A 25,628-nucleotide genomic window follows, 5' to 3' on the forward strand; every position below is an offset into this window, starting at 1 on the left:
CTCTCCTACTTTTGACATTTTTCAAAAGCTTTCTTCCAGTTTCTCAATCTAGTCTTCCGAAATTTAGGCATTATGAACTAAGTATCTGTTCCAAACTTTCAGCATGGAAAACAAAAGCAGGAATCTGCTTTAATGCTGTATTCCAACCACAGCATCTGCTGGAACCAGCTTCTTTGGAAAGAACATTATCTTTTCCCAAATATAGTACTGGGATATCTGCTTAAAATTCAGGATGATTTGTATGCTTTTCACCTAAATCTCTTCAGTCGTAGGAGGGCGAGTCTCGTTGAGAATCGTTCCCCTCTTCATTTACATCACCCCTTTACTTGTATCCCCATCATTAAGACTCTTTAAAAAGTTAGAAGATAATTCTGTTCCTGTCAAATTAGATGTCTTTTCACGTTCCATTTCACAAAGGTACTTTTCTTGATCACAAAACTTAACTTGACGGAGAAAAATATTCGCTTTTAATAAACTTTTCCATAATAATGTAACATGTTATTCACTAACTCACATTACAACCTACATTGCACAGTGCACACTACCTTGTGATTAAACTCAACACGTTCGCATTGATTTCTGCTTTAAAATACTCTCTAATCACGAAGCTGTTCGTGTTAGAAACACCATTCATGAAATATGAAACCCTTCTTTTTCCATTTTTCCATTTTTTAAAAACAAATGTCTATTACTTTTGCCATATATAAAGGGTGTTTCAAAACAACACTGACAACGTTTGGAAGATGATTCCTGACACCAAAATAAGACAAAAAGTATAGACCAACCTGAGTGCACAAATGCTTCCTTTCGGAGTTATAGGCTGCCGAAAACATGAAAAATTGAACTTTAAAGGTCCATAGCTCCGATACTATGGGACCTACCGTAGTCGGGTCAAGACTTAGGAATTAGTATGTGCCCTATCTAAATATCCATGCTTCAGAATCCTGCGGTACTTTCGCAGCAATTTTTATAGAGGTAGTTAATGAGTACTTCAAGTTATATGCCCTTAGTCAAACCCCCTCCGCAAAAATTGCTGCGCGAGTATCTTAGGATTCTGAAACAGGTATTTTTGGATAGCGCACATATTAGTTCCTACGTGAAGTCTTGACCCAACTACGATAGGTCCCATAGGTTTGGAGCTATGGACCTTTGAAGTTCAATTTTTCATGTTTTCGGCAGCCTATAAGTCCGAAAGGAAGCATTTGTGTACCCAGGTTGGCCTATATTTTTTGTCCTATCTTGGTGTCAGGAATCACCTCCAAAACGTTGTCGGTGTTGTTTTGAAACACACTGTAGATAATCCACTGTAAGGTATACTTTCATAAACTTCAAAGACTATTTATGTTCATTGTTGGGGTAATATTGAAGATAAAATAATCAATTGTCTCAGTTTAACTGCTTCGTTGTTTCGAATGTGTCGTTTTAAATATCAGTATCAATCTTTCTTTCGCTTTTGCAACGCTGAAGTTTAATTCAAATCGTTATGATTATGATTCAAATTACACTAGCCAACAAAATTTTAGTTTTTTTTCTATAACTGGTATGAGAACAGCTAATCTTTGTATTTTTGAGTGTGCTGATAACGAAAATATTAATGAAAATGCAAGATTAGCTCTCGTTTTGAAGTTATGATAATTTTACGTTATTGCCTATATAAGCTTATCTGTGTATTTACCTTGCTGTTATCCCTTGGAGGAAGGTCACTGAAGGCGCAACCGCTTTGCCTGGCGTTTGTAGTTTTCTGCTGGTGATTGCCTGATTAGTGTCCAACAATAATCAGCCAACATTGATGCATTCCACTTTCCCTGGTATCTCATTTTCATGTCCGAAATTTGCTGGTGGAAGCGTTCTCCGTGCTCTTCGCTTACAGCGGCACAGTTGTCAGGAAAGAAGTCCAAGTAGGAATCTAAGAAATGTAACTTTAAGGACATGTTACACCCCAGTCTATCGTACCAGTGCAGAAGATTTGCCACAAGATCCTTATAGTTTTCTGTCCTCTTATTTGCTAAAACGTTTGTTGGTACTTGAACAAAGGCATCCCAAGCTAACTTTCCATCACCTGTGAGGATGGTGTTGAAATGCTCATCTTTGTACAGTTTACGTATATGGGGACCCACAAAAATCTCCACTTTTACTTTCGCCTCACTAAGACGTGGAAATTTCTCGCGCAAATAGAGAAATGCTTCCCCAGTTTTGTCCATGGCCTTAACAGAGTTTTTCATTAGGCTCAGTTTTACATGAAGAGCAGGGAGAATTATGTTCTTGGATTCGATAAGTGCTTCGTCCATAACATTGTAAGGTCCTAGTTCAAATGATTAACGCTTAGGTCAATCTTTCTTTTTATAATGAAGTGCTTTGGCGCGGCTATCCCAGAGGCATAGGAAGCAACAGTATTTGGTGTAGCCCTATTGTAGCCCAAGTAATATGCCTATGACTTTCAGATCCCCGGAAATTTGCCATTTAAACTTGTCATAGTTCAATCGCAATAGCAATTGTTTCATGTTATCATATGTTTCTTTCATGTAAGATGCATACCCAATCGGAATCGATGATAACACGTTGAAATTATGCAGGATGACACATTTGATACTTATCTTGGAGGAGTCGATGAAGAACTTCCACTCAACGCTTTTATAGCCAATGCCCATAGCTGCCATTAGTCCCTCTACATCACTACAAAATAACAAGTTCTCTTTACTTTCAAAAAATGGAAGGAATGACATGGCGATTACGGAATGCAGTCACATTTACCGTCTTATCAAGGCAATTCCACTGTTGTAGTCTTGACGCCAACAGTTCAGCTTTATCTTTCGACAATTCAAGATCTCTCACTAGGTCATTAAGTTCACACTGTGTTATTTTGTTATTCTCTGTACACTCATCGTTACACACAAAATCAGGATCTTTCGAAGAACTGGGTTTTGAAGGTCATGGTGCAGCACTAGTTTCACTACCGCCCTCATCACTATCACAATCAGATGGAAAAGGAACAGGCAGTCCATCTCCGTGAGGCACTGGTCGCATGGCCGACGGTATGTTAGAATATATCAAGGAAGACTTTTTCTTCTTGGAAATACCATGTGTTAGCGGAGTTGTCATACAAAAGTAACAATCATCCACATGGTTTGATGGTTCTCGTCAGATCATGGGTATAGCAAAGCCCATGGAAGATCTTTTACGGTTTGACCACGAATGAAGATTCGAGACACAAGATATGCAACATAAATGAGGTGTCGAGGGCTTGTCCATTTGTCCCCACTTTCACATCCAAAGTACAGTCTGTACGCCTTCCTAATATATGGCGTTATTGGCCCCCTTTGCAATTTCAATGTAGCCTGTCCGCAAATGTAATAAAAATAGTCAGCACTGTTTACGCATTTGCGAGGCATATTGAATCGCAGGAATTACAATGACCACAGGCGTTAACTACACTTCAATAACACGTTCTTCCAGCACAAGAACACAACACAGCTTGTAACAGATAGAAACTACGCTTAAATGAAACATGCCTCCTTTCTTCCCTTCTCCTTTCACTCCCTGTTGTTACTACGAGCCCGGGCTAAAAATAGCGACAAAATACACACAGCTATTGTTGCCTGCAGGAAACTTAATCACTTTGTCTACAATCAGCGGGATTTGAAGCCTATATGGGAAAGGATTGACAATGAATGCTAATAAAATATAATAAATATAATTAAATGCACCCCCCTTTAACTTGGAAACGAGAGCTCATTCCAGTTTTTCATTGTCGTTTTCGTTATCAGCGTGGTCAATATAGTTAACAAACATATACCCGTATTTCATTCCAAGTAGTAGAAAATGGATCGATCTGGAACATATGAGGACAACATCAGACAACTCACAAGCCCCTGGGAAATTGACCACCGTACACCGTGAGCCCACGGTCTTTTACGACCTCCATTTTAGGTGTGAATTTATTCCCTTTTATGAGCACTTTTTAGGGGGTGTATTCGTTCTCTTTTACGAGCACATTTTTAGGGGTGAACTCGTTCCCTTTTATGAGCATATTTTCCAACCCCTACGAACACATAGCAGAACATCAGACTACGTAACATAACGAACACATAGAAGAGAAGATAACACATAACACTACGTAACACACAGCAGAACAGATAACACAAAAGAGTACGTAACATAACAAGGGTGTACTCGTTCTCTTTTATGAGCATATTTTTCAACCCCTATTTTAACATAGGAGATAACACATAAGATTACGAACACATAGAAGAGAAGATAACACATAACACTACGTAACACACAGCAGAACAGATAACACATAAGAGTACGTAACATAACAAGGGTGTACTCGTTCTCTTTTATGAGCATATTTTTCAACCCCTATTTTAACATAGGAGATAACACATAAGATTACGAACACATAGAAGAGAAGATAACACATAACACTACGTAACACACAGCAGAGCAGATAACACATAAGAGTACCTAACATAACAAGGGTGTATTCATTCCCTTTTATGAGCATATTTTTCAACCCTTATTTTAACATAGCAGAAATTACACTGAGACTATGAACACACAGCAGAGCATAAGACTATGTAATATAGAAGAGTTAATACAAGAGTATGCCTTATTTTCCAACCCCTATTTTAACATAGCAGAAATTACACTGAGACTACGAACACATAGAAGAGACTACGTAACATAGCAAGGGTGGACTCGTTCCCTTTTATGAGCACATTTTTCAACCCCTATTTTAACATAACAGAAATGACATAAGAATACATAACTCATTCCAACCCTTATTTTAACATAACCAGCAAAGATTACAATCGAATACCCACGGTCTACATATAATCATTTTAGAGGGTGTTTTCATTCATTCTCTTTGATGACCATTTTTTCCACCCCTAATTGAAATTACATAGCAGAGCAGATAATACATAAGATTCGTTCCATTTTAGGAGCACTTTTTAGGGGGTGAACTCGTTCCCTTTTATGATTACTTTTTCAACCCCTATTCGAACATTTTAACATAGCAGAAATGACATAAGCATGTCCTCAAACTACTGACCATCGTGAACAAAGGTCAAACTCGAAAACGACACAACATATCGAGGTGCTGTTTCCACATTTAGTAATTGGTCATCAACCACTGCAAGTTTCAAAAATAATGATCATCGAGGTCAAAGGTCAAAGTACTTAAAACCTAATACCTCGAAAACCGAGCCAAATATCGAAGTGGTGTTTCCACATTTAGTAATAGGTCATCAACTAGTGCAAGTTCCAAAATAGTGACCATCGAGGTCAAAGGTCAAAATACTTAAAACCTAATAACTCGAAAATGGATCCACATATTGAGATGGTGTTTCCACATTTAGTAATTGGTCATCAGGTACCACAAGTTCCAAAATTAGTGGCCATCGAGGTCAAAGGTCAAAATACTTAAAACCTAATAACTCGAAAACGGAGCCACATATTGAGATGGTGTTTCCACATTTAGTAATTGGTCATCAGGTACCACAAGTTCCAAAATAATGACCATCGAGGTCAAAGGTTAAAATACTTAAGACCTAATAACTCGAAAATGGATCCACATACTAAGGTGGTGTTTCCACATTTAGCAAGAGGTCATCAGGTACTACAAGTTCCAAAATTAGTGGCCATCGAGGTCAAAGGTCAACATACTTAAAACCTAATAACTCGAAAACGGAACCACATATTGAGATGGTGTTTCCAAATCTAGTAATTGGTCATCAGGTACTACAAGTTCCAAAATAGTGGCCATCGAGGTCAAAGGTCAAAATACTTAAAACCTAATAACTCGTAAACGGAGCCGAATATCGAAGTGGTGTTTCCACATTTAGCAAGAGGTCATCAACTAGTACAAGTTCCAAAATAATGACCATCGAGGTCAAAGGTTAAAATACTTAAAACCTAATAACTCGAAAATGGATCCACATACTGAGGTGGTGTTTTCACATTTGGCAAGAGGTCATCAGGTACTACAAGTTTCAAAATTAGTGGCCATCGAGGTCAAAGGTCAACATGCTTAAAACCTAATAACTCGAAAACGGAGCCAAATATTGAGATGGTGTTTCCAAATCTAGTAATTGGTCATCAGGTACTACAAGTTCCAAAATAGTGGCCATCGAGGTCAAAGGTCAACATACTTAAAACCTAATAACTCGAAAACGGAGCCACATATTGAGATGGTGTTTCCACATTTAGTAATTGGTCATCAGGTACTACATGTTCTAAAATAATGACCATCGAGGTCAAAGGTCAAAATACTTAAAACCCAATTACTCGTAAACGAAGCAACATATTCAGGTGTTGTTGCCACATTTAGTAATTGTCATCAACCACTGCAAGTTTCAAAAATAATAACCATCGAGGTCAAAGGTCAAAGTACTTAAAACCTAATAACTCGAAAATGGATCCACATATTGAGGTGCTGTTGCCACTTAGTAATTGGTCATCAACCACTGCAAGTTCCAAAAATAATGAACGCCCAATGAACCAATGAACGCGAATAACCCTTAAACAGAGCAACGTTTTGAGGTGCTGGTTCCAAATCTAGTAATACGTCATCAACTACTACATACTCTGAAAAAACTGACCATCGAGGTTAAAGGTCAAATATTTAAGCTTTAATAACTTTAAACAAAGCCTATGTGACCTATTCAGTTTTGTACCAAGCAGAGAGAAGTGAAGAATGAATAAATATGACTGGTTTACTTCGAGAAAGAAAGCAACGATATACATTTTAACTAGCTGCGTATTTTAAATCATTTTGTACTATTTAAATAAACAATCGGATAAATTTAACCGGCTCAGAAGTTCAATACTATTTTGTACTCTTGAGTGAAATTTCCAATTTTGTAGCAAGAAGGACCATTTTTTAAACTAACTCAGAATTTCATTTCATTTTGAAATACTCAAATTTGGATGAAGTGTTTAGTTTTGTACGAACCAGAAACATTTGAAGGGATTATGTCCTCATGTACCAACTGGAAAAAGTGAAGGGCCATTATTCAAATAAACAAAGGAATAAATTTTGTACCAATGAGAAATGGCATTTTTAACTGGTTCAGAATTTTACTACTCAAATAAACAATGGAATATTTAGTTTTGTACCACCGATAAAAAACAAAGAATATTGTACCATTTTGGAGTATTCAAATAAACAAAGGAATTATAACTTGTGTCAACTCTAAAATCAATTAAACGAAGTAATGCATTTGAGTGAGCTATTTAATTTGAAAAACCGAAGTTGAGTATTTTATACCATTTTGTATTATTTCAACAAACAAAGGAATAAGCAAAAAAGGATCATTTTATATCATTTTAAACTAATCTAATAAACGAAGGCATAAATATGAGTGAGCTATTTAATTTTGTAGCTGAGTATTTTAACGAAAGAACAAAATTGTACTAACCAGAAAAAACCGAAGAAGACCCACTTTAACTAACTGAGAATTTCTGTACCTTTTTGTACTATTTAAACAAACGATGGAATAAATTTGAGTGGCCTGTTTTTTGTACTAACCAGAAAAATCGAAGAAGGTCCAATTTAGCTAACTCAGAATTTATGTACCTTTGTACTAGCCCAATGAACGAAAGAACAAATTTGGGTGTTCTACTTTTTATACCAAACAAAGAAGAACCATTTTGTACTACTCAAATAAACGAAAGAAAAAACGAAAAAATGACCAATTTAACTAGCTCAGAATTTATATACGTTTTGTTTAGGTGTCCTACTTTTTGTACCAGCGTGAAATGCCATTTTAACCAACTCAGTAGTATTCAAGTAATTAAAACACTGAAGAAGGATCATTTTAACTAGCTCAGAATTTCTGTACTTTTGTGCCATTCAAACAAATGAAAAAACTAAATTTGGATGGAGTATTATTTTTTTGTGCCAAGCAGAAAAAGGAAAGAATTTGTACTGACCAGAAAAGTCGAAGAAGGATCATTTTATACCTTTATGTGCTATTTAAATAAACGAAGGAATAAATTTGAGTGATCTATTCAATTTTATACCAATCAGAAGAAAAGCAAAGAAGGGCCATTTTAACTAGCTGAGTATTTTTGTGCTACACAAATCAACAAATGAATAAATTTGAGTGACCTATTCAATTTGGTATCACCAAGAAATACCATTTTAAATAACTCAGCATTTTATGCATTTTTGTGCTATTTAAATAAACGAAGAAAGCGAAGGAGGTCCAATTTAGCTACCTCAGAATTTTATACCATTTTGTACTAATCAAATAAACGAAGGAATAAATTTTTGTGACCTATTCAGTTTTGAAAACAAGCAGGAAAAGAAAAGAATTAACATTTTGTACTAATCAAATAACCATATTAACTAACTCAAAGAAACGAAAGAATAAATTTTCAGTGGCTTAAGCAAAGAAGGTCAATTTGTACCTTTTGTGCTATTAAAACTGAGTGACCTATTCAATTTTATACCAAGTAGAAAAAATTTTTTTTGCAATTAAAAAAACGGAGAAGGTCTATTTTATGTACATTTTGTACTACTCAAATTCTACTTTCTGTACCAACCAGAGAAAAACAAAGAAATACCATATTCTGCTACTCAAACAAACGACGGAATAAGCTCAGAATTTCTATACCTTTTTGTGTTATTCAAATAAACGAAGGAATAAATTTGTGTGACCTATTCACTTTTATAGCAAGCCCCTTTTAGTTTTATACCAACCATGAAGGTCCATTATACCATTTGTATTACTCTATTTCATTTTTGTAACAATCAGAAGAAAACAGCTCAGAATTTTATACCTTTGTGGTGTTACATTTTGTATATTTTTGTGTCATCCAGAGAACAATTTAAATTGACTCTGACTGACAATTCAGTTGCCAGAGTCCAATGTTTGTAATATTACAATACTACAAATTGATCCATTTAACAGTTCAAGTTCTTCTATTTTTACACAATCAAATGCATATGCTACAGTGGGCTCAGTGTTCATTTACAGAATTAAATCATTGTTTATCTCTCTAAAAACATTTCTACTATTTTGTTGATATAATAATCACACTCTGTAATGTATTCATATACCAGATTAAATTTTTTCTCCAAAGTATAAGTGTTCTTAATATTACAACCTTTAAAATGCTTCTTTATATAAAGTTTATAGATTTTCTCTCTCATTTCACATTTAATTAAGATCGTCCACACCTTTTGCAATAATTCGTAATCATACTGCAGCAAACAGTTGTGATCTTTTTCATTCTCATTATGTTTAGAACATGCTTCACATAATAATACTGAATTTGGTGTATACGCATTAAATAATTGTATAACACATGTATGACTAATACTTTCACTAGTACACTCGCACTCATTAGCTTCCAGTTCAAAACAGGTAATATTTGAAACACTGTCATCATCACTTTCCGGGAGTATTTCATCATTATATCTATTATAGAATCTAAAATAATACACTTCTTCTATTTCTTGTGTTGGATATATGATTCTCACTTTATCACGTAATTCATCTGGCAAATCGGGGTCAGACGGCTGGATTAACAGTATAGGTTTCTCGTTTTCACGCTGAATTTCTTTTTCTCTAGGTGAAACATAAGCAATTTCCATGCTAGTCATTTTTCTACTCTTCAGCAAAAACAAATCAACTGTGATACATCTATTTACATACCTACAATAAAAGCATTCTATGCATTCTCCGTGTTTAATAATATGTTTCAAGCAATATAAAACATCATGATGTATGTTCTATTATTTTCCAAATATACTCTATAAACTCATATTCCATTATAATAAAATACATAAATGCAAAAATATATATTTGAAGTTTCATATACTTTACCTTAGACGAGGAAAAAAAGTTTTAAAAAATAATTGAATCGTTGAGCAATACGCAGTACCTTAGGACTCTCACTATACTAGCAATACAAATGTTAGGTAACGCATTCGTAACGTTGTTTCAATACCTGCAGCACTCTTTATAGATGGTATAAAACATGGAACTTTGAAAACTTCTCTTACTTTGATATAATCTCTTCTTCTGCTGATTCAAAATGGTCAAGTATGCTCTTTCTTCTTTTTTCTTTAGTACGCAAATTGCTATGTAGTCTGTTCTACACAATTATGACTCAACTCTGGTTTGTTAAATCTCACGTTCAATATTTTATGAGCCTTTCTTAGTGACGGGAGAGTCAATTTAAATTGTTCTCTGGATGACACAAAAATATACAAAATGTAACCTCACAAAGGTATAAAATTCTGAGCTGTTTTCTTCTGATTGTTACAAAAATGAAATAGAGTAATACAAATGGTATAATGGACCTTCATGGTTGGTATAAAACTAAAAGGGGCTTGCTATAAAAGTGAATAGGTCACACAAATTTATTCCTTCGTTTATTTGAATAACACAAAAAGGTATAGAAATTCTGAGCTTATTCCGTCGTTTGTTTGAGTAGCAGAATATGGTATTTCTTTGTTTTTCTCTGGTTGGTACAGAAAGTAGAATTTGAGTAGTACAAAATGTACATAAAATAGACCTTCTCCGTTTTTTTAATTGCAAACAAAATTTTTTCTACTTGGTATAAAATTGAATAGGTCACTCAGTTTTAATAGCACAAAAGGTACAAATTGACCTTCTTTGCTTAAGCCACTGAAAATTTATTCTTTCGTTTCTTTGAGTTAGTTAATATGGTTATTTGATTAGTACAAAATGTTAATTCTTTTCTTTTCCTGCTTGTTTTCAAAACTGAATAGGTCACAAAAATTTATTCCTTCGTTTATTTGATTAGTACAAAATGGTATAAAATTCTGAGGTAGCTAAATTGGACCTCCTTCGCTTTCTTCGTTTATTTAAATAGCACAAAAATGCATAAAATGCTGAGTTATTTAAAATGGTATTTCTTGGTGATACCAAATTGAATAGGTCACTCAAATTTATTCATTTGTTGATTTGTGTAGCACAAAAATACTCAGCTAGTTAAAATGATCCTTCTTCGGTTTTTTAATTATTTGAATACTACTGAGCTGGTTAAAATGGCATTTCACGCTGGTACAAAAAGTAGGACACCTAAACAAAACGTATATAAATTCTGAGCTAGTTAAATTGGTCTTTTTTTCGTTTTTTCTTTCGTTTATTTGAGTAGTACAAAATGGTTCTTCTTTGTTTGGTATAAAAAGTAGAACACCCAAATTTGTTCTTTCGTTCATTGGGCTAGTACAAAGGTACATAAATTCTGAGTTAGCTAAATTGGACCTTCTTCGATTTTTCTGGTTAGTACAAAAAACAGGCCACTCAAATTTATTCCATCGTTTGTTTAAATAGTACAAAAAGGTACAGAAATTCTCAGTTAGTTAAAGTGGGTCTTCTTCGGTTTTTTCTGGTTAGTACAATTTTGTTCTTTCGTTAAAATACTCAGCTACAAAATTAAATAGCTCACTCATATTTATGTCTTCGTTTATTAGATTAGTTTAAAATGATATAAAATGATCCTTTTTTGCTTATTCCTTTGTTTGTTGAAATAATACAAAATGGTATAAAATACTCAACTTCGGTTTTTCAAATTAAATAGCTCACTCAAATGCATTACTTCGTTTAATTGATTTTAGAGTTGACACAAGTTATAATTCCTTTGTTTATTTGAATATTCCAAAATGGTACAATATTCTTTGTTTTTTCTCGGTGGTACAAAACTAAATATTCCATTGTTTATTTGAGTAGTAAAATTCTGAACCAGTTAAAAATGCCATCTCTCATTGGTACAAAATTGAATAGGTCACTTAAATTTATTCTTTCGTATATTGAAATATTCAGCTAGTTCATTTTTTCTCGTTGGTATAAAAAGTAGAACATCGAAATTATTCTTACATAAATTCTGAGCTAGTTAAATAGTCAATTTTCGTTTCTTTAAACAGTACATAATGAGCTAGTAAAGTAGCTCTTCTTCTCTTTTCCAGTTGGTACAAAAGAAAATAGTCCACCTAAATTTTATTCATACTTCACTTCTTTTTTCTAGTTGGTATTCCTTTGTTTATATGAATAATGGCCCTTAACTTTTTCCAGTTGGTACATAAGGAAAGAATCCAATCAAATGTTTCTGGTTCGTACAAAACTAAACACTCCATCCAAATTTGAGTATTACAAAATGAAATGAAATTCTGAGTTAGTTTAAAAAATGGTCCTTCTTGCTACAAAATTGGAAATTTCACTCAAGAGTACAAAATAATATTGAACTTCTGAGCCGGTTAAATTTATCCGATTGTTTATTTAAATAGTACAAAATGATTTAAAATACGCAGCTAGTTAAAATGTATATCGTTGCTTTCTTTCTCGAAGTAAACCAGTCATATTTATTCATTCTTCACTTCTCTCTGCTTGGTACAAAACTGAATAGGTCACATAGGCTTTGTTTAAAATTATTAAAGCTTAAATATTTGACTTTTAACCTCGATGGTCAGTTTTTTCAGAGTATGTAGTAGTTGATGACGTATTACTAGATTTGGAACCAGCACCTCAAAACGTTGCTCTGTTTAAGAGTTATTCGCGTTCATTGGTTCATTGGGCGTTCATTATTTTTGGAACTTGCAGTGGTTGATGACCAATTACTAAATGTGGCAACAGCACCTCAATATGGGGATCCATTTTCGAGTTATTAGGTTTTAAGTACTTTGACCTTTGACCTCGATGGATATTATTTTTGAAACTTGCAGTGGTTGATGACCAATTACTAAATGTGGCAACAGCACCTCAATATGTGGATCCATTTTCGAGTTATTAGGTTTTAAGTATTTTGAGCTTTGACCTCGATGGTCATTATTTTGGAACATGTAGTACCTGATGACCAATTACTAAATGTGGAAACGGCACCTCAATATGTGGCTCAGTTTTCGTGTTATTAGGTTTTAAGTATGTTGACCTTTGACCTCGATGGTGACTATTTTGGAACTTGTAGTAGTTGGTGGCCGATTACTAAATGTGGAAACAGCACCTCAATATGTGGCTCAGTTTTCGTGTTATTAGGTTTTAAGTATGTTGACCTTTGACCTCGATGATCAGTACTTTTTAACATGTACTAGTTGATGACTTACTACTAGATTTGGAAACAGCACCTCAATACGTTGCTTCGTTTTCGAGTTATTAGGTTTTAAGTATTTTGACCTATGACCTCGATGGACATTATTTTGGAACTTGTGGTACCTGATGACCAATTACTAAATGTGGAAACACCATCTCAATATGTGGCTCCGTTTTCGAGTTATTAGGTTTTAAGTATTTTGACCTTCGACTTCGATGGCCACTATTTTGGAACTTGTAGTACCTGATGACCAATTACTAGATTTGGAAACACCATCTCAATATGTGGCTCCGTTTTCGAGTTATTAGGTTTTAAGTATGTTGACCTTTGACCTCGATGACCACTAATTTTGGAACTTGTAGTACCTGATAACCTCTTGCTAAATGTGGAAACACCACCTCAGTATGTGGATCCGTTTTCGAGTTATTAGGTTTTAAGTATTTTAACCTTTGACCTCGATGGTCATTATTTTGGAACTTGTACTAGTTGATGACCTCTTGCTAAATGTGGAAACACCACTTCGATATTTGGCTCCGTTTACGAGTTATTAGGTTTTAAGTATTTTGACCTTTGACCTCGATGGCCACTATTTTGGAACTTGTAGTACCTGATGACCAATTACTAGATTTGGAAACAGCACCTCAATACGTTGCTCCGTTTTCGAGTTATTAGGTTTTAAGTATTTTGACCTTTGACCTCGATGGTCATTATTTTTGGAACTTGTAGTAGTTGATGAGCAATTACTAGATTTGGAAACAGCACCTCAATACGTTGTTCCGTTTTCGAGTTATTAAGTTTTAAGTATTTTGACCTTTGACCTCGATGGTCACTATTGTGGAACTTGCACTAGTTGATGACCTATTACTAAATGTGGAAACACCACTTCGATATTTGGCTCGGTTTTCGAGGTATTAGGTTTTAAGTACTTTGACCTTTGACCTCGATGATCATTATTTTTGAAACTTGCAGTGGTTGATGACCAATTACTAAATGTGGAAACAGCACCTCGATATGTTGTGTCGTTTTCGAGTTTGACCTTTGTTCACGATGGTCAGTAGTTTGAGGACATGCTTATGTCATTTCTGCTATGTTAAAATGTTCGAATAGGGGTTGAAAAAGTAATCATAAAAGGGAACGAGTTCACCCCCTAAAAAGTGCTCCTAAAATGGAACGAATCTTATGTATTATCTGCTCTGCTATGTAATTTCAATTAGGGGTGGAAAAAATGGTCATCAAAGAGAATGAATGAATACACCCTCTAAAATGATTATATGTAGACCGTGGGTATTCGATTGTAATCTTTGCTGGTTATGTTAAAATAAGGGTTGGAATGAGTTATGTATTCTTATGTCATTTCTGTTATGTTAAAATAGGGGTTGAAAAATGTGCTCATAAAAGGGAACGAGTCCACCCTTGCTATGTTACGTAGTCTCTTCTATGTGTTCGTAGTCTCAGTGTAATTTCTGCTATGTTAAAATAGGGGTTGGAAAATAAGCCATACTCTTGTATTAGCTCTTCTATATTACATAGTCTTATGCTCTGCTGTGTGTTCATAGTCTCAGTGTAATTTCTGCTATGTTAAAATAAGGGTTGAAAAATATGCTCATAAAAGGGAATGAATACACCCTTGTTATGTTAGGTACTCTTATGTGTTATCTGCTCTGCTGTGTGTTACGTAGTGTTATGTGTTATCTTCTCTTCTATGTGTTCGTAATCTTATGTGTTATCTCCTATGTTAAAATAGGGGTTGAAAAATATGCTCATAAAAGAGAACGAGTACACTCTTGTTATGTTACGTACTCTTATGTGTTATCTGTTCTGCTGTGTGTTACGTAGTGTTATGTGTTATCTTCTCTTCTATGTGTTCGTAATCTTATGTGTTATCTCCTATGTTAAAATAGGGGTTGAAAAATATGCTCATAAAAGAGAACGAGTACACCCTTGTTATGTTACGTACTCTTTTGTGTTATCTGTTCTGCTGTGTGTTACGTAGTGTTATGTGTTATCTTCTCTTCTATGTGTTCGTTATGTTACGTAGTCTGATGTTCTGCTATGTGTTCGTAGGGGTTGGAAAATATGCTCATAAAAGGGAACGAGTTCACCCCTAAAAATGTGCTCGTAAAAGAGAACGAATACACCCCCTAAAAAGTGCTCATAAAAGGGAATAAATTCACACCTAAAATGGAGGTCGTAAAAGACCGTGGGCTCACGGTGTACGGTGGTCAATTTCCCAGGGGCTTGTGAGTTGTCTGATGTTGTCCTCATATGTTCCAGATCGATCCATTTTCTACTACTATTCCAGTTACATTTTCTCTGTTGGCTAGTGTTATTTAACACGTTAGCTGCCATGTGGGTCCGATCGGACCTACTGGAGTGATCTAAAAAAATGTTCTCGTAGGTCCGATCGGACCCACAATTTCTAATTTGTCGAATTGACGTTAGAGTACTTGTATTGTAAAATCCTGTCTCTACTGTTAATGAACTGTAGTGTTTTTATTACACATGTAGATTTTGGTCTTTGATATTTATTATTAACCGCTAGGGGCGCTAAATACCAAGTAACAAGCATTTGTTGCTTTTGTAGACCCGATCGGACCTATGTTTTGCTTTTTCAGTGACATGTTAAAAAGTTTAACATTGGATTCATTATTTATTCTAATTTATTTTTTAGAGATGCAAAAAAGCCGGCTTTTTTGAATCGATGGTTTTTTTCACATAAAAAGCCGGCTTTTTTGGGAAAAAAACGAGAATTTTGGAAATTTTGGCTTTTTTCAACTTCATGATTTTTCTATCTAAATAGCTTTCTTATAGTATATTCTATAGTTAGATAAGAATTCCATGACCTAAATGCGATATTTCGCTCTGAAATTCACCATCAAGATGGATGGAGCACATGTTTTACGAATTAAAGCTAACATGAAGAATGTAGTATTTGAGGGTAATTTTAGAGGCTATTTGACTTTATTTTAACTTTTGAGTTATCGACATCTTTTTTCTTCTCTAGTTTGTCATCCGTGTTTCATTTCTAAGAGCTTTTAGTACTCTAGCTTCTAGCGCAAAAGTTAAACTTGCCCGTTTTTCTATTTATCCGTCAAAGCGTACGTTTTTCAATATATCCGTCAAACCGTACTTCCACATTTCGGTTGTACTGTAGCTGTGAAGTGATTTAGCAATAATTTTCCAGACACAACCTTGAATACCAATTTATACAAATAATCAGTAACGGATTTAGAAAAGTACTTTAGGAGGGTTTTTTCTGATTGTTTCGTTTCCTAAAAAGTCCTAATTTTATTTGGGAAGTGCTTGAAGTTTATGAGTACAGGCATAACTATTTCGTTTTGTTTATATGTTTAGCAATAATCTTCCGGATACAACTTTAAAAATCATTTTATACGTAGAATCAGTGGCGGATTTAGAAAAGTATTTTGGGAAGGGTTTCTTACTAATGTTTAGTTTTTTTAAACATTCGTAATTTTTATTTGACGGAGTAGATGTACCCCACTTGGGACGGCTGAGTCAGCGAAATTTGATCCTGTTTTCCTGGAATTGGGAGGCAAGTTTCGACAAGCCTTTAGTTGCTATGGTCATAGCCTTTTACGGCTACCAGAGAAGTGCGTGGGAAAATTTTGGTTTATCTGAACGTGTATGAGAACAGTTTGTTGTTGTTATGGTGATAGTCTTGGATGGGTTCATCGTCTTGGGTGGTCATACTCTTGGAGGGATCATAGTCCTATCAGTTATCATGATCGAAGCTTCATGATTGATTGATTGATTGATTTTTGCTTTTCGTTAGCTAGATGCTCTTGGCCTTCATAGTCTTGGATGTTCATACTGATGGACGGATCAGAGTCCTATTAGTTATCATGATCGAAGCTTCCCAATGGATTGATTGATTGATTTTTCGTTATGAATTTGAATCCCAACCCCCTCCACTTCCTCCTGCGAAGAACGTAAGGGAACGTTGTTACTATGCTCATACTCTTGGACGGCGAAGCTTCCCAATTGGTTGATTGCTTTTCGCTATGTATTGAATAGTTAAATGCTCTTGGATGGATGAGAGTTCTATTAGTTATCATGATCGAAGCTTCCCAATGGATTGATTGATTTTTGTCTTTTCGTTATGGATTTGAACCTCCCAAACCCCTCCACTCCACTCCCTCCTGCGAAGAACGTAAGCGAACGTTGTTACTATGCTCATACTCTTGGGGCGGCTACCGGATCTTGATGAGAGTCCTTTTAGTTATCACGTTCGAAGCTTCCCAATTGATTGAATATCAAGTTCGAAGCTTCCCAATTGATTGATTGATTGATTTTCGTCTTTTCGTTATGTATTGAATAGCGAAGAGCATACTTAATGTCTTAAAATATTCAATGCTTTCTCATCGAGAATCGAACCTGTACACTAAACGCAAGACCGGTGCTTTACGATTTAGAGTTGAATTAATTCTTGCATGAAAAAAAAAAAAGAATTTCATGTATTGGTTTTAGCGTAGCATATGATATGTACATTGTTCGAAGCTCTTCATTTCGAAGCACTATAATACTTTCAAGTGTTCAATGTCCCCTTTCTCTCTCTTTTTAACATCGAGAATCGAACCCGGACCAAAGTGGTATTAAAACATAAATAACAGCCATAAAAATAAATTTAAAAAATACAGCATTACATTATTATTATTATTATTTTGGGAGTGAAAGTGAAGCAGACAACTAACCTTGATTGTAGCTTCGTTAACTTATGAAATAAAGATTGTACATCGGAATCGAACGCGAGACCAGTACTTCACGATTTAGAGTTGAATTAATCCTCGCACGGAGTAATCCAACTTGAGGTGGGCACTCTATCACTGAACGTCAGTGCCTCGCATATAGATTAGATTTTATTAAAAAAAAAAACTTTTCGTCCTATTTTTTTCTAGTCGTCTTGTATTGGGTAGCTAGATTCCCCCTCCACCTTAACCCCACCAGACCCATCTTGTAATACTAAGAATAGAAGTTCCCAGATTTTCTGCGAAGAAAAAAGAATACTTTATCATCGAGAATCGAACCCGGATCCCAAACGATCGTGGTCTTTCGTAAGTGTATGGTATATGTATAAACAAGATGATACACGATTTCCTCATCGACATCCCTTCTTGCATCATGCATGTGTGCACAGATATTTGTATGCATAGTGTCATTAGTCTCTGTTGATCATCTGCTGAAATAACATGGCTGTGTAAATCATAAGTTACTTTATAATATTGACTTCCATAGATTTCGAACATAATTGAATATAGAAACGTAAGCAAGATTTCATTGAAGTAGACGATTAGAAAAATACGAATAGTGGAAGATTAAGAATGGAACTGCGACCAAATTCTGTATCTGAAAGGATACCATTCCAACAAATGCCAGAACTACCATATAGTGTTGCATATAAATGTTTTGCCCCTCAATATAATCAGTATTGTACAAAGGAATTACGTTTAAGAACATTCGAACACTGACCTATTTCATCAAAACAATGCCCGGATCAATTAAGTGATGCTGGATTTTTTTACACGAAGACAAGAGACCAAACTATATGCTTTTATTGTGCTGGTGGATTAAAAGATTGGACTGATAACGATGTTCCATGGATAGAACATGCGAAATGGTTTCCTAATTGTCCATTTCTTTACTTTAAGAAGGGATATGCTTTTATTAAACAAATACAGGAAAAGTGCCCTGATATACAAGTATTTCGTAGTGCTCCGAATGATGATATACATAAAAATGCCAGTAAAAGTTGCAATAAGGAACATAATTTTCAATATGGTACAATTTGAAGTGAAACTTGAATAAAGTTCCATTACATACTTTTTCTTTGTATATAACTGTAAAAAGTACATGTACATATTCTAAAGTTATCAAATCAATATGTATTTATACAAATAATTTACGTATGTGCTATTATGTATAACTTCCATTTTTTTCCTCGTATATTATAAGTGATACGTATAATAATAATAATAATAATAATAATGAATTCAAATTCTTGAAATGAATGTTAAAATAAAAATTAGTATTTGAAATTATTATTATTATTATTATTATTATACAACTTTGTCTTAAGTATGATAGGACTTTTTTTAATTTTAAAAAAGGAACTAAAATAATTAATATTAAAATTTTAAAAAACAAAAGTCCTATCATAATAATAATAATATTGAATTCACATACTTGATTTAATTTACGAAAGAATAACTGATTAAGTATTTGAATTCATTATTATTATTATGTAGTTATATGATTACATCATTGAATTAAAAATCAGTTTTAGAATCTTTTTTTTAAATTCTTTAATTCAATGACTTAAAAATATGTTTTATGATATGTGTATTTAATTACATAGCTGATCATAAAACATATTTATTTATTAGGAAACGGAGAAAATAAGAAATAAAACATTTGTTTTCAAAGAGAAAAAATAATACAAAGTGTTTATTGTTGATGAAAATATTTACACAATTAAAACGACGGTAAGTATAGTACATTTTAAAAAGAACGTTAGATTTTGTTTCCATTGTTCACGTGTTGATAACTTCACAACTGCCATATACTGTTCACTGATGATACTACTGCTGTTGATGTTGATGATGAAACGTAGATAGAAGTCAATCTTTACATTGAAGATGATGTCCATACACACGATGACGATCTTTTACTCTCTGAAATGAAAAAAATTGAAAAACAAACTTAAAATTTATTTTACCTATAATCATGAACATATAATAATACATACAAACACATTATAATAAAGAAGAAGAAGAAGAAGAAATGGCTACCTGCAATAATATGAAAAGAAAGTAATCAAAACAAACGAAGAAGAAGAATGAAGATATGATTACCTGTAGAAGTAAATACAGCAAACGACGATCATTTTTTTCTGGAGTTGATGAGAAAGTGTAATGAAATTCATTTAAGGACTTTCCTTTAGCTTTGAAGCATAGGAAAAGATATGAATAATGTCCACATAGGGATGATTTTACACTTTGAATTTGTTTATTATTAAATGTATAAGAAGTGGAATTTCTACGTAGAAATTGAATATGTTGCATTACATATGGAGGAAATCCAAATGTATCGAAGTAGTGGGCACGGCCATCAGTATGAATATATACGGAAATCCAGTGTGTGCCAAGTTTGTTCGAGGGATCTGTATTTATGATGATAGCTGCAGGTAGTGGAACATGTGCTGGTAATTCATTGGCTGCATATACGCCAACGAAATGATTGTGAAATAAAGAATTTGTTTGCAAAGCATTCAATAAATCTAGTGTAGAGGACATCATGTATAAAAATGCAGACATGTACATATATGATATGATATTTAAATAACGTACCTTTAAAAATCCATGATGATGTTCCTCTGATGATCCACTTCTAAGAGAGATTGGAATTCTCCATACACAATGCAGGAGATAGGTGCTGGTAGAGGCTTCGTAAAATGAACTTCCAGACGAACACACCCATGACGTATAAGATTCCAATGCTGCACAGCGCTGGCTTCTCCATCTTGAGTAATGTCGAAAACAAAGATAGTGTATCCTTGAGGAAAGTCAAGGCGAGGAATATTGTTGCCATGATTGGAAAAGTGAATGCCTGATCCACAGAATAAGGTATGATATGAGGAAACATAGAGGTTGTTTTCGAAAATTGGTTGTAATGGTTTTGAAGGTACAGGTTTTCCATCAATGTATAGAGAGAAGAAATTGATGTCAAAATGTTTGAAATGAAATGGATTTGAAGTTATTGTTCCTGTATAGGCATCATTTTGTGTGAACGCCACAATCACACGAGTTGGTAATACTCCCATAAATAAATTATCAATTGTTTTTGATTGAAGATCCTTTGGAATGACGAACGACTTCATTTGCACTCTTGTGAGAGGATATTTGGCTGTTGTTGATTGTAGAAGCTTGTTATGTGCTAGTTTTATTGTAGGACTAACATTAATCTTTTTAATATGTAAAGCAGCGTCTAAAATGTTCACTTTAGCCTCAACAGACGCATCACTAGCGATGAGACAAAAGTTTGGCTTTGCAGGAATTAACTTGAGACGTAATTCTACTCCTTGGATTAAAAATTTATCTTGATTAAAAATATCACAATGAAGATGTCCAAGCATGTCGAATTTTGCACTTTTTTTTGTTAATTCATAACGTTGTTGAAATCCTTTATTACCACTAGATGTTGCATCCATATGTCCAGCAGTATCTTGAAACCAGAATGCACATTGAAGATGAGTATTTTTAGCAGAATCATCATAATTTAACAGTTTTTCAATGTATGATCGATATGGATGATTATGAGATGGAAATGAAATCAGTTTGTTATTTAAATACACTTCCACTTCACTGAACATAGAATTTAAAAAGTCATTAATAGGAGCCACAGCTTTATCACTTTCACCAAATGCCGATCCATCAGGCTTAACGATTTGAGCTTCGATGTAAAGAAGAGTATGTGGTAGATCTATGTATTCATCACTTGTTCCTGGGATGACAAACTCTATAGGAGCATTATCAGCTAGTGAACTGATTGGTTTGTATGTAACGACATGATTATCCAATATACTGGTTTGCGTTGGTTTTGTAGAAAAAATATCTAGTTCACTTTTTACACACTCGCAGGATTGATGATGTAAGAAAGCCATAATGGTGATGATTTAATCAAAGATATCGTGTGATAACTTCCTCTTCTTATAAGACTGATTTTTCTTTGTTTTCTGTGTACGTTTCCTCTTGCCCTTCTTCTTCTTCTTGCGCTTGATGATGTGTAATGGTGAAGGGTTAAAGATGGAATGATGTGTAATTCTTCTTTTCCTTCGTTGATATCCAGATCCTAGCATAGATTTCAGTTTATTTTTTGCTTTGTCTTGCAAGACGGATCTCGCTTCACCCATTCGTTGATGAAAGGATTCGTTAATAGGTTGATTGTCGATGATGACATCAGTAATAACGTTTGCTCCAGATTTTAATAATTCCTTTCCTACTGTTTTAGCTCCTTGTTTTACTAGTGGCATGACAGAACGAAATAATCCTCCAAGGAAACTTCCAATACCATGTCCAACTTGATAAGGGGAGCCAACATAAACGTTTCCAGTTCCAGAAAGAGCTTGTTTTTGATAATATTGTAAATATGGATTATTCATATTTGTCGATGTTGACGCACTGGTCGAAAATGTAGTTTAACGCATACAGTTCCGAAAGTGAATGCCAGTGGAGAGCCTGTACTATCTCTTATATCTATTTTGATGTGTTCAAAATGCATCTTCTCTATAGGCACATAATGTGGAGGATTAAAAATTTCTATAACACTACTTCCAAATGTATGATTCACAGGATTCATATTTATGATACGTAATAATGGTGCTACTGTATCTCCAACAAATACAGATTGAATTATATCACAATACACATACATTGTAGATGGAAGTCCTAAACGTAAATTTGGAATGCTTTGGCCTTGTTGCATATCCTTTAAATCAACGCTTGGATCAAACCCCAACATCGCACTAACACTTGGTGATAATGCAACGTCTACATCTATGTCTTTATGAAGACGTCGTATAAAACAGGTATTACTCTCACGAGTATAAGAAATATGTAAATTTGTGAATCTGTTGTACGTATTTATTATCTTTATCAGTTCTGATATGTCAGTGTAATAACGTACAGGAATAGTTATAAATTTCCATTCATCACTTTTTGCAGGTTTGTAAAAAATTTTATTATTTTCGTCATTAATATTTAATATTGAATGAGGATAATGAATTTCAACAATAGCCACTTCCCACTTTTCATGGAATTCCATTCTTTGATGAAGTTTCGTAGTGTATGATGTTAAGGTGTTGTCAGGAAAATATTCCATAGAACTATTACTGGGAAGCGTAACGTAAAAATCTCCATCAGGTTCCATTGTACTTCTCGATCTTCTTTACGGATGATGCAGGTATCCAGGAATCGAAAGAAGAAGGATATCCTTTCCAATGAACAAGATATTCTTTTCTGCTGCCTTTTCTTCTTGTACGTATGATTTTATCTATGTAAAATGTCTTTGATAACGTCACAGGTTGTAATTCCTCTCTGTAAAATAATCCATCCAGTGGTTCCTTGTTTAAATCTTCAATTTCATAAACAGGTGGATCTCTTGGTATTATCTTCTTCACTTTAAATATTTCCCAAGTCCAATTTTGCATATATCCTTTATCAAATGTACGTTTAGTTTTACTAATTCGTACTGTATCACCAATCTTAAGATGTTTTGAGAAATTTGGATTCTTCTTCTTCTTCTTCTTTATTTTATTATCATATTGATTATGCCATACTTGTAATAGGTTATTTTGAGAAACATTTGCAGGTGACATCTTTATACTTGAATGATAACCTTCATTGTATGATTTCACAAGAAGAGGTAATACATTTAAATAATTATACGTTTGATACTTTGTAAAATACTTCCACATTTTTTCTTTTAGAGTTCTGTTAAAACGTTCTACAATACTAGCTTTTATATCAGGATTTTTAGTTGTAATATGTTTTATTTTGTTGTGCACTAAGTACTTCTGTATTGTTTTATTAGTAAACTCACTTCCTTTATCTGTTCGGAATGAAAAGCCCCGTATCTTGCATACTTGAAACTCCTTCTTCGTGCTGGGATCAAAAATACGTAAGCTGTAATTCTTCGGGCCCGCCGATACATATTCTGAAATATAGGCTTCTTTACCATATTCGAGGACTTCATTTGTTAAATCGCCTAAAAAGTCACCAGTTGGAATTGTACTTTCACCAGGTTTTTGCGTATAAATGACGGAATCAGTATCAAAATATAATACTCTTTCTTGTAGTTGATCTAAATATTTGTACAATTCTAATCTTGCTTGTGCTGTTGTGTATGCGGCTATGACAACATTTACTGTTGGTAGTGAAACAGGAACGTCATCGGTGTATTGCCAATATACATATAACATGTCATCATTTACTGGAAATATTTGATGAACATCTATATCATGAGATGTTAATTTTTCATATAATTCCTTGGGTTCATTAATAATGCTGACATGACCCATGTTCTCACGTTGACCAAATTTTCCCCAAAATGAATTTAGCATTAATTTAGCTAAACTTCTAAGTGCTGGATTATGTTTAATTTTGTTCTCATCGAGACGTATTCCTTCCTTTTCATAAAATTGCTGAATGTACTTCTTCTTTAATTCATCTGTTTCACACCATGACGGCCATCCACTAGCTTCTGTTTTTGCTTTCAGGAAGGTGTTTATGTATTCTGCAAATAAACCACCACTTTTTGTTTTTTCATCATATTGAACAACGTCATATGCCCATATTTCATGAATATCTATTATTTTATATCCTTTTTCTAATGCCTTTCTTACTTCATCTGCTACCCATGTTCCATGTAGCACTCGGTCTTCATCGTTGTGATTACAAGGTGCTTGGATTAATTCATCACAACATGTACGGCAGAGTGGAAACATCAATCTATCATTTGATTTATAAGGGAGGACAGGATGAAACAGTTGTTTTGGAGGCAAAATACTGAGCTTAACTAATCCTTCTACTTCTTCAATGGTGGGAATATTTGAATCTCCAGGCAGGTAGATAGTAGGATGACGAATTGGAAACTTCTTAGTCTTAGAGATAAATGGGTACAATGAAATAACATCTTTGTATTTTATGGTCTCTCCTTCAGATTCTTGTGCTTTATGATACAGACGTATGGCATTCACACGTCCTCCATAAAAAGCGTCACGAGGTTTTAGTGATGTTTTCTTTGTATACGGATGATTACTAACATACTTCTTCATCTCTTCATTTCCTGCCATTTGTTTTTTAAATTCACAACCCCATATTTCATGCACTTCACAGCCAAAATCTTTTAATTTTTGGATTTTCTTCTTTGTTGCTTCATATCGAAATTCCATGGTATCTGTAGCATTGTTATAGATGGGTTTATCTCTGTCGTTAGGGTAGCAGTAGATACAACCATGTGTGAAATCGCCTTCATACTCCCAGACGTGTATTCTTCCTGTGTTGGGATCTGTCCATACACCATCTACTTTCATTGATGCTATTCGTTTTTCCTTACTACGTGCAGCATTGGTAATTTGGATGTTTCTGGTTTTTTCTTCCCAAGCTATCCATTGTACTGCTTCAACTGATTGTACATCTCTCCATCGATATCCGTTCTTTGGTATGATACCAATTGTATTTTCCTTTAAGAAATTTCTACGATATACCAAATTACATGCACTGGCAATTGTAATACATTCAAGTAAGGGATTGACATTAGTTTCAGATTCAAATGTATTCATAAATGAAATACAGGCTTGACGTAATACCTCGACATCCTGTACACAATACTTGATGAGTTCTTCTTTCATTTTAAATGTGTCGTTTTGATGTTCGGTATACCATTGGAGAAACTTGCGTCTTTCGTCTACTTTCATAGTATCTGCTCCATAATATTTAATGTCTGGAAGCGGCCCTTCATAGGTTTGGTTCTCACGTCGATTAAAGAAG

The 25,628-nt window shown here is 34.2% G+C and overlaps 2 protein-coding genes across 2 annotated transcripts in view; one reads left to right on the forward strand and one right to left on the reverse strand.

Annotated features, from left to right (window-relative positions):
• LOC145668371 (uncharacterized) overlaps positions 1-25,628 on the forward strand; it is a 523,871-nt gene that overhangs the window by 216,732 nt on the left and 281,511 nt on the right. The window lies entirely within an intron of this gene.
• LOC145669244 (uncharacterized protein F54H12.2-like) lies at positions 19,523-22,174 on the reverse strand. The gene is made up of 2 exons (XM_081737566.1): positions 20,430-22,174; positions 19,523-19,754 (listed from the first exon to the last, which is right to left on the reverse strand). The coding sequence occupies exon 1, from the start codon at positions 21,740-21,742 to the stop codon at positions 20,432-20,434; it is 1,311 nt and encodes a 436-aa protein (XP_081593692.1). The 5' UTR covers positions 21,743-22,174; the 3' UTR covers positions 19,523-19,754; positions 20,430-20,431.

This window comes from Thermobia domestica, chromosome 13, assembly GCF_964235325.1.
Source record: "Thermobia domestica chromosome 13, izTheDome1.hap1.1, whole genome shotgun sequence".
Taxonomy (NCBI): Eukaryota; Metazoa; Arthropoda; class Insecta; order Zygentoma; family Lepismatidae; genus Thermobia; species Thermobia domestica.

What these genes read in the sequence shown, in the direction of transcription:
- LOC145669244 (XM_081737566.1), bottom strand. Translation starts at nt 21,742, where the DNA reads ATGGCTTTCTTACATCATCAATCCTGCGAGTGTGTAAAAAGTGAACTA.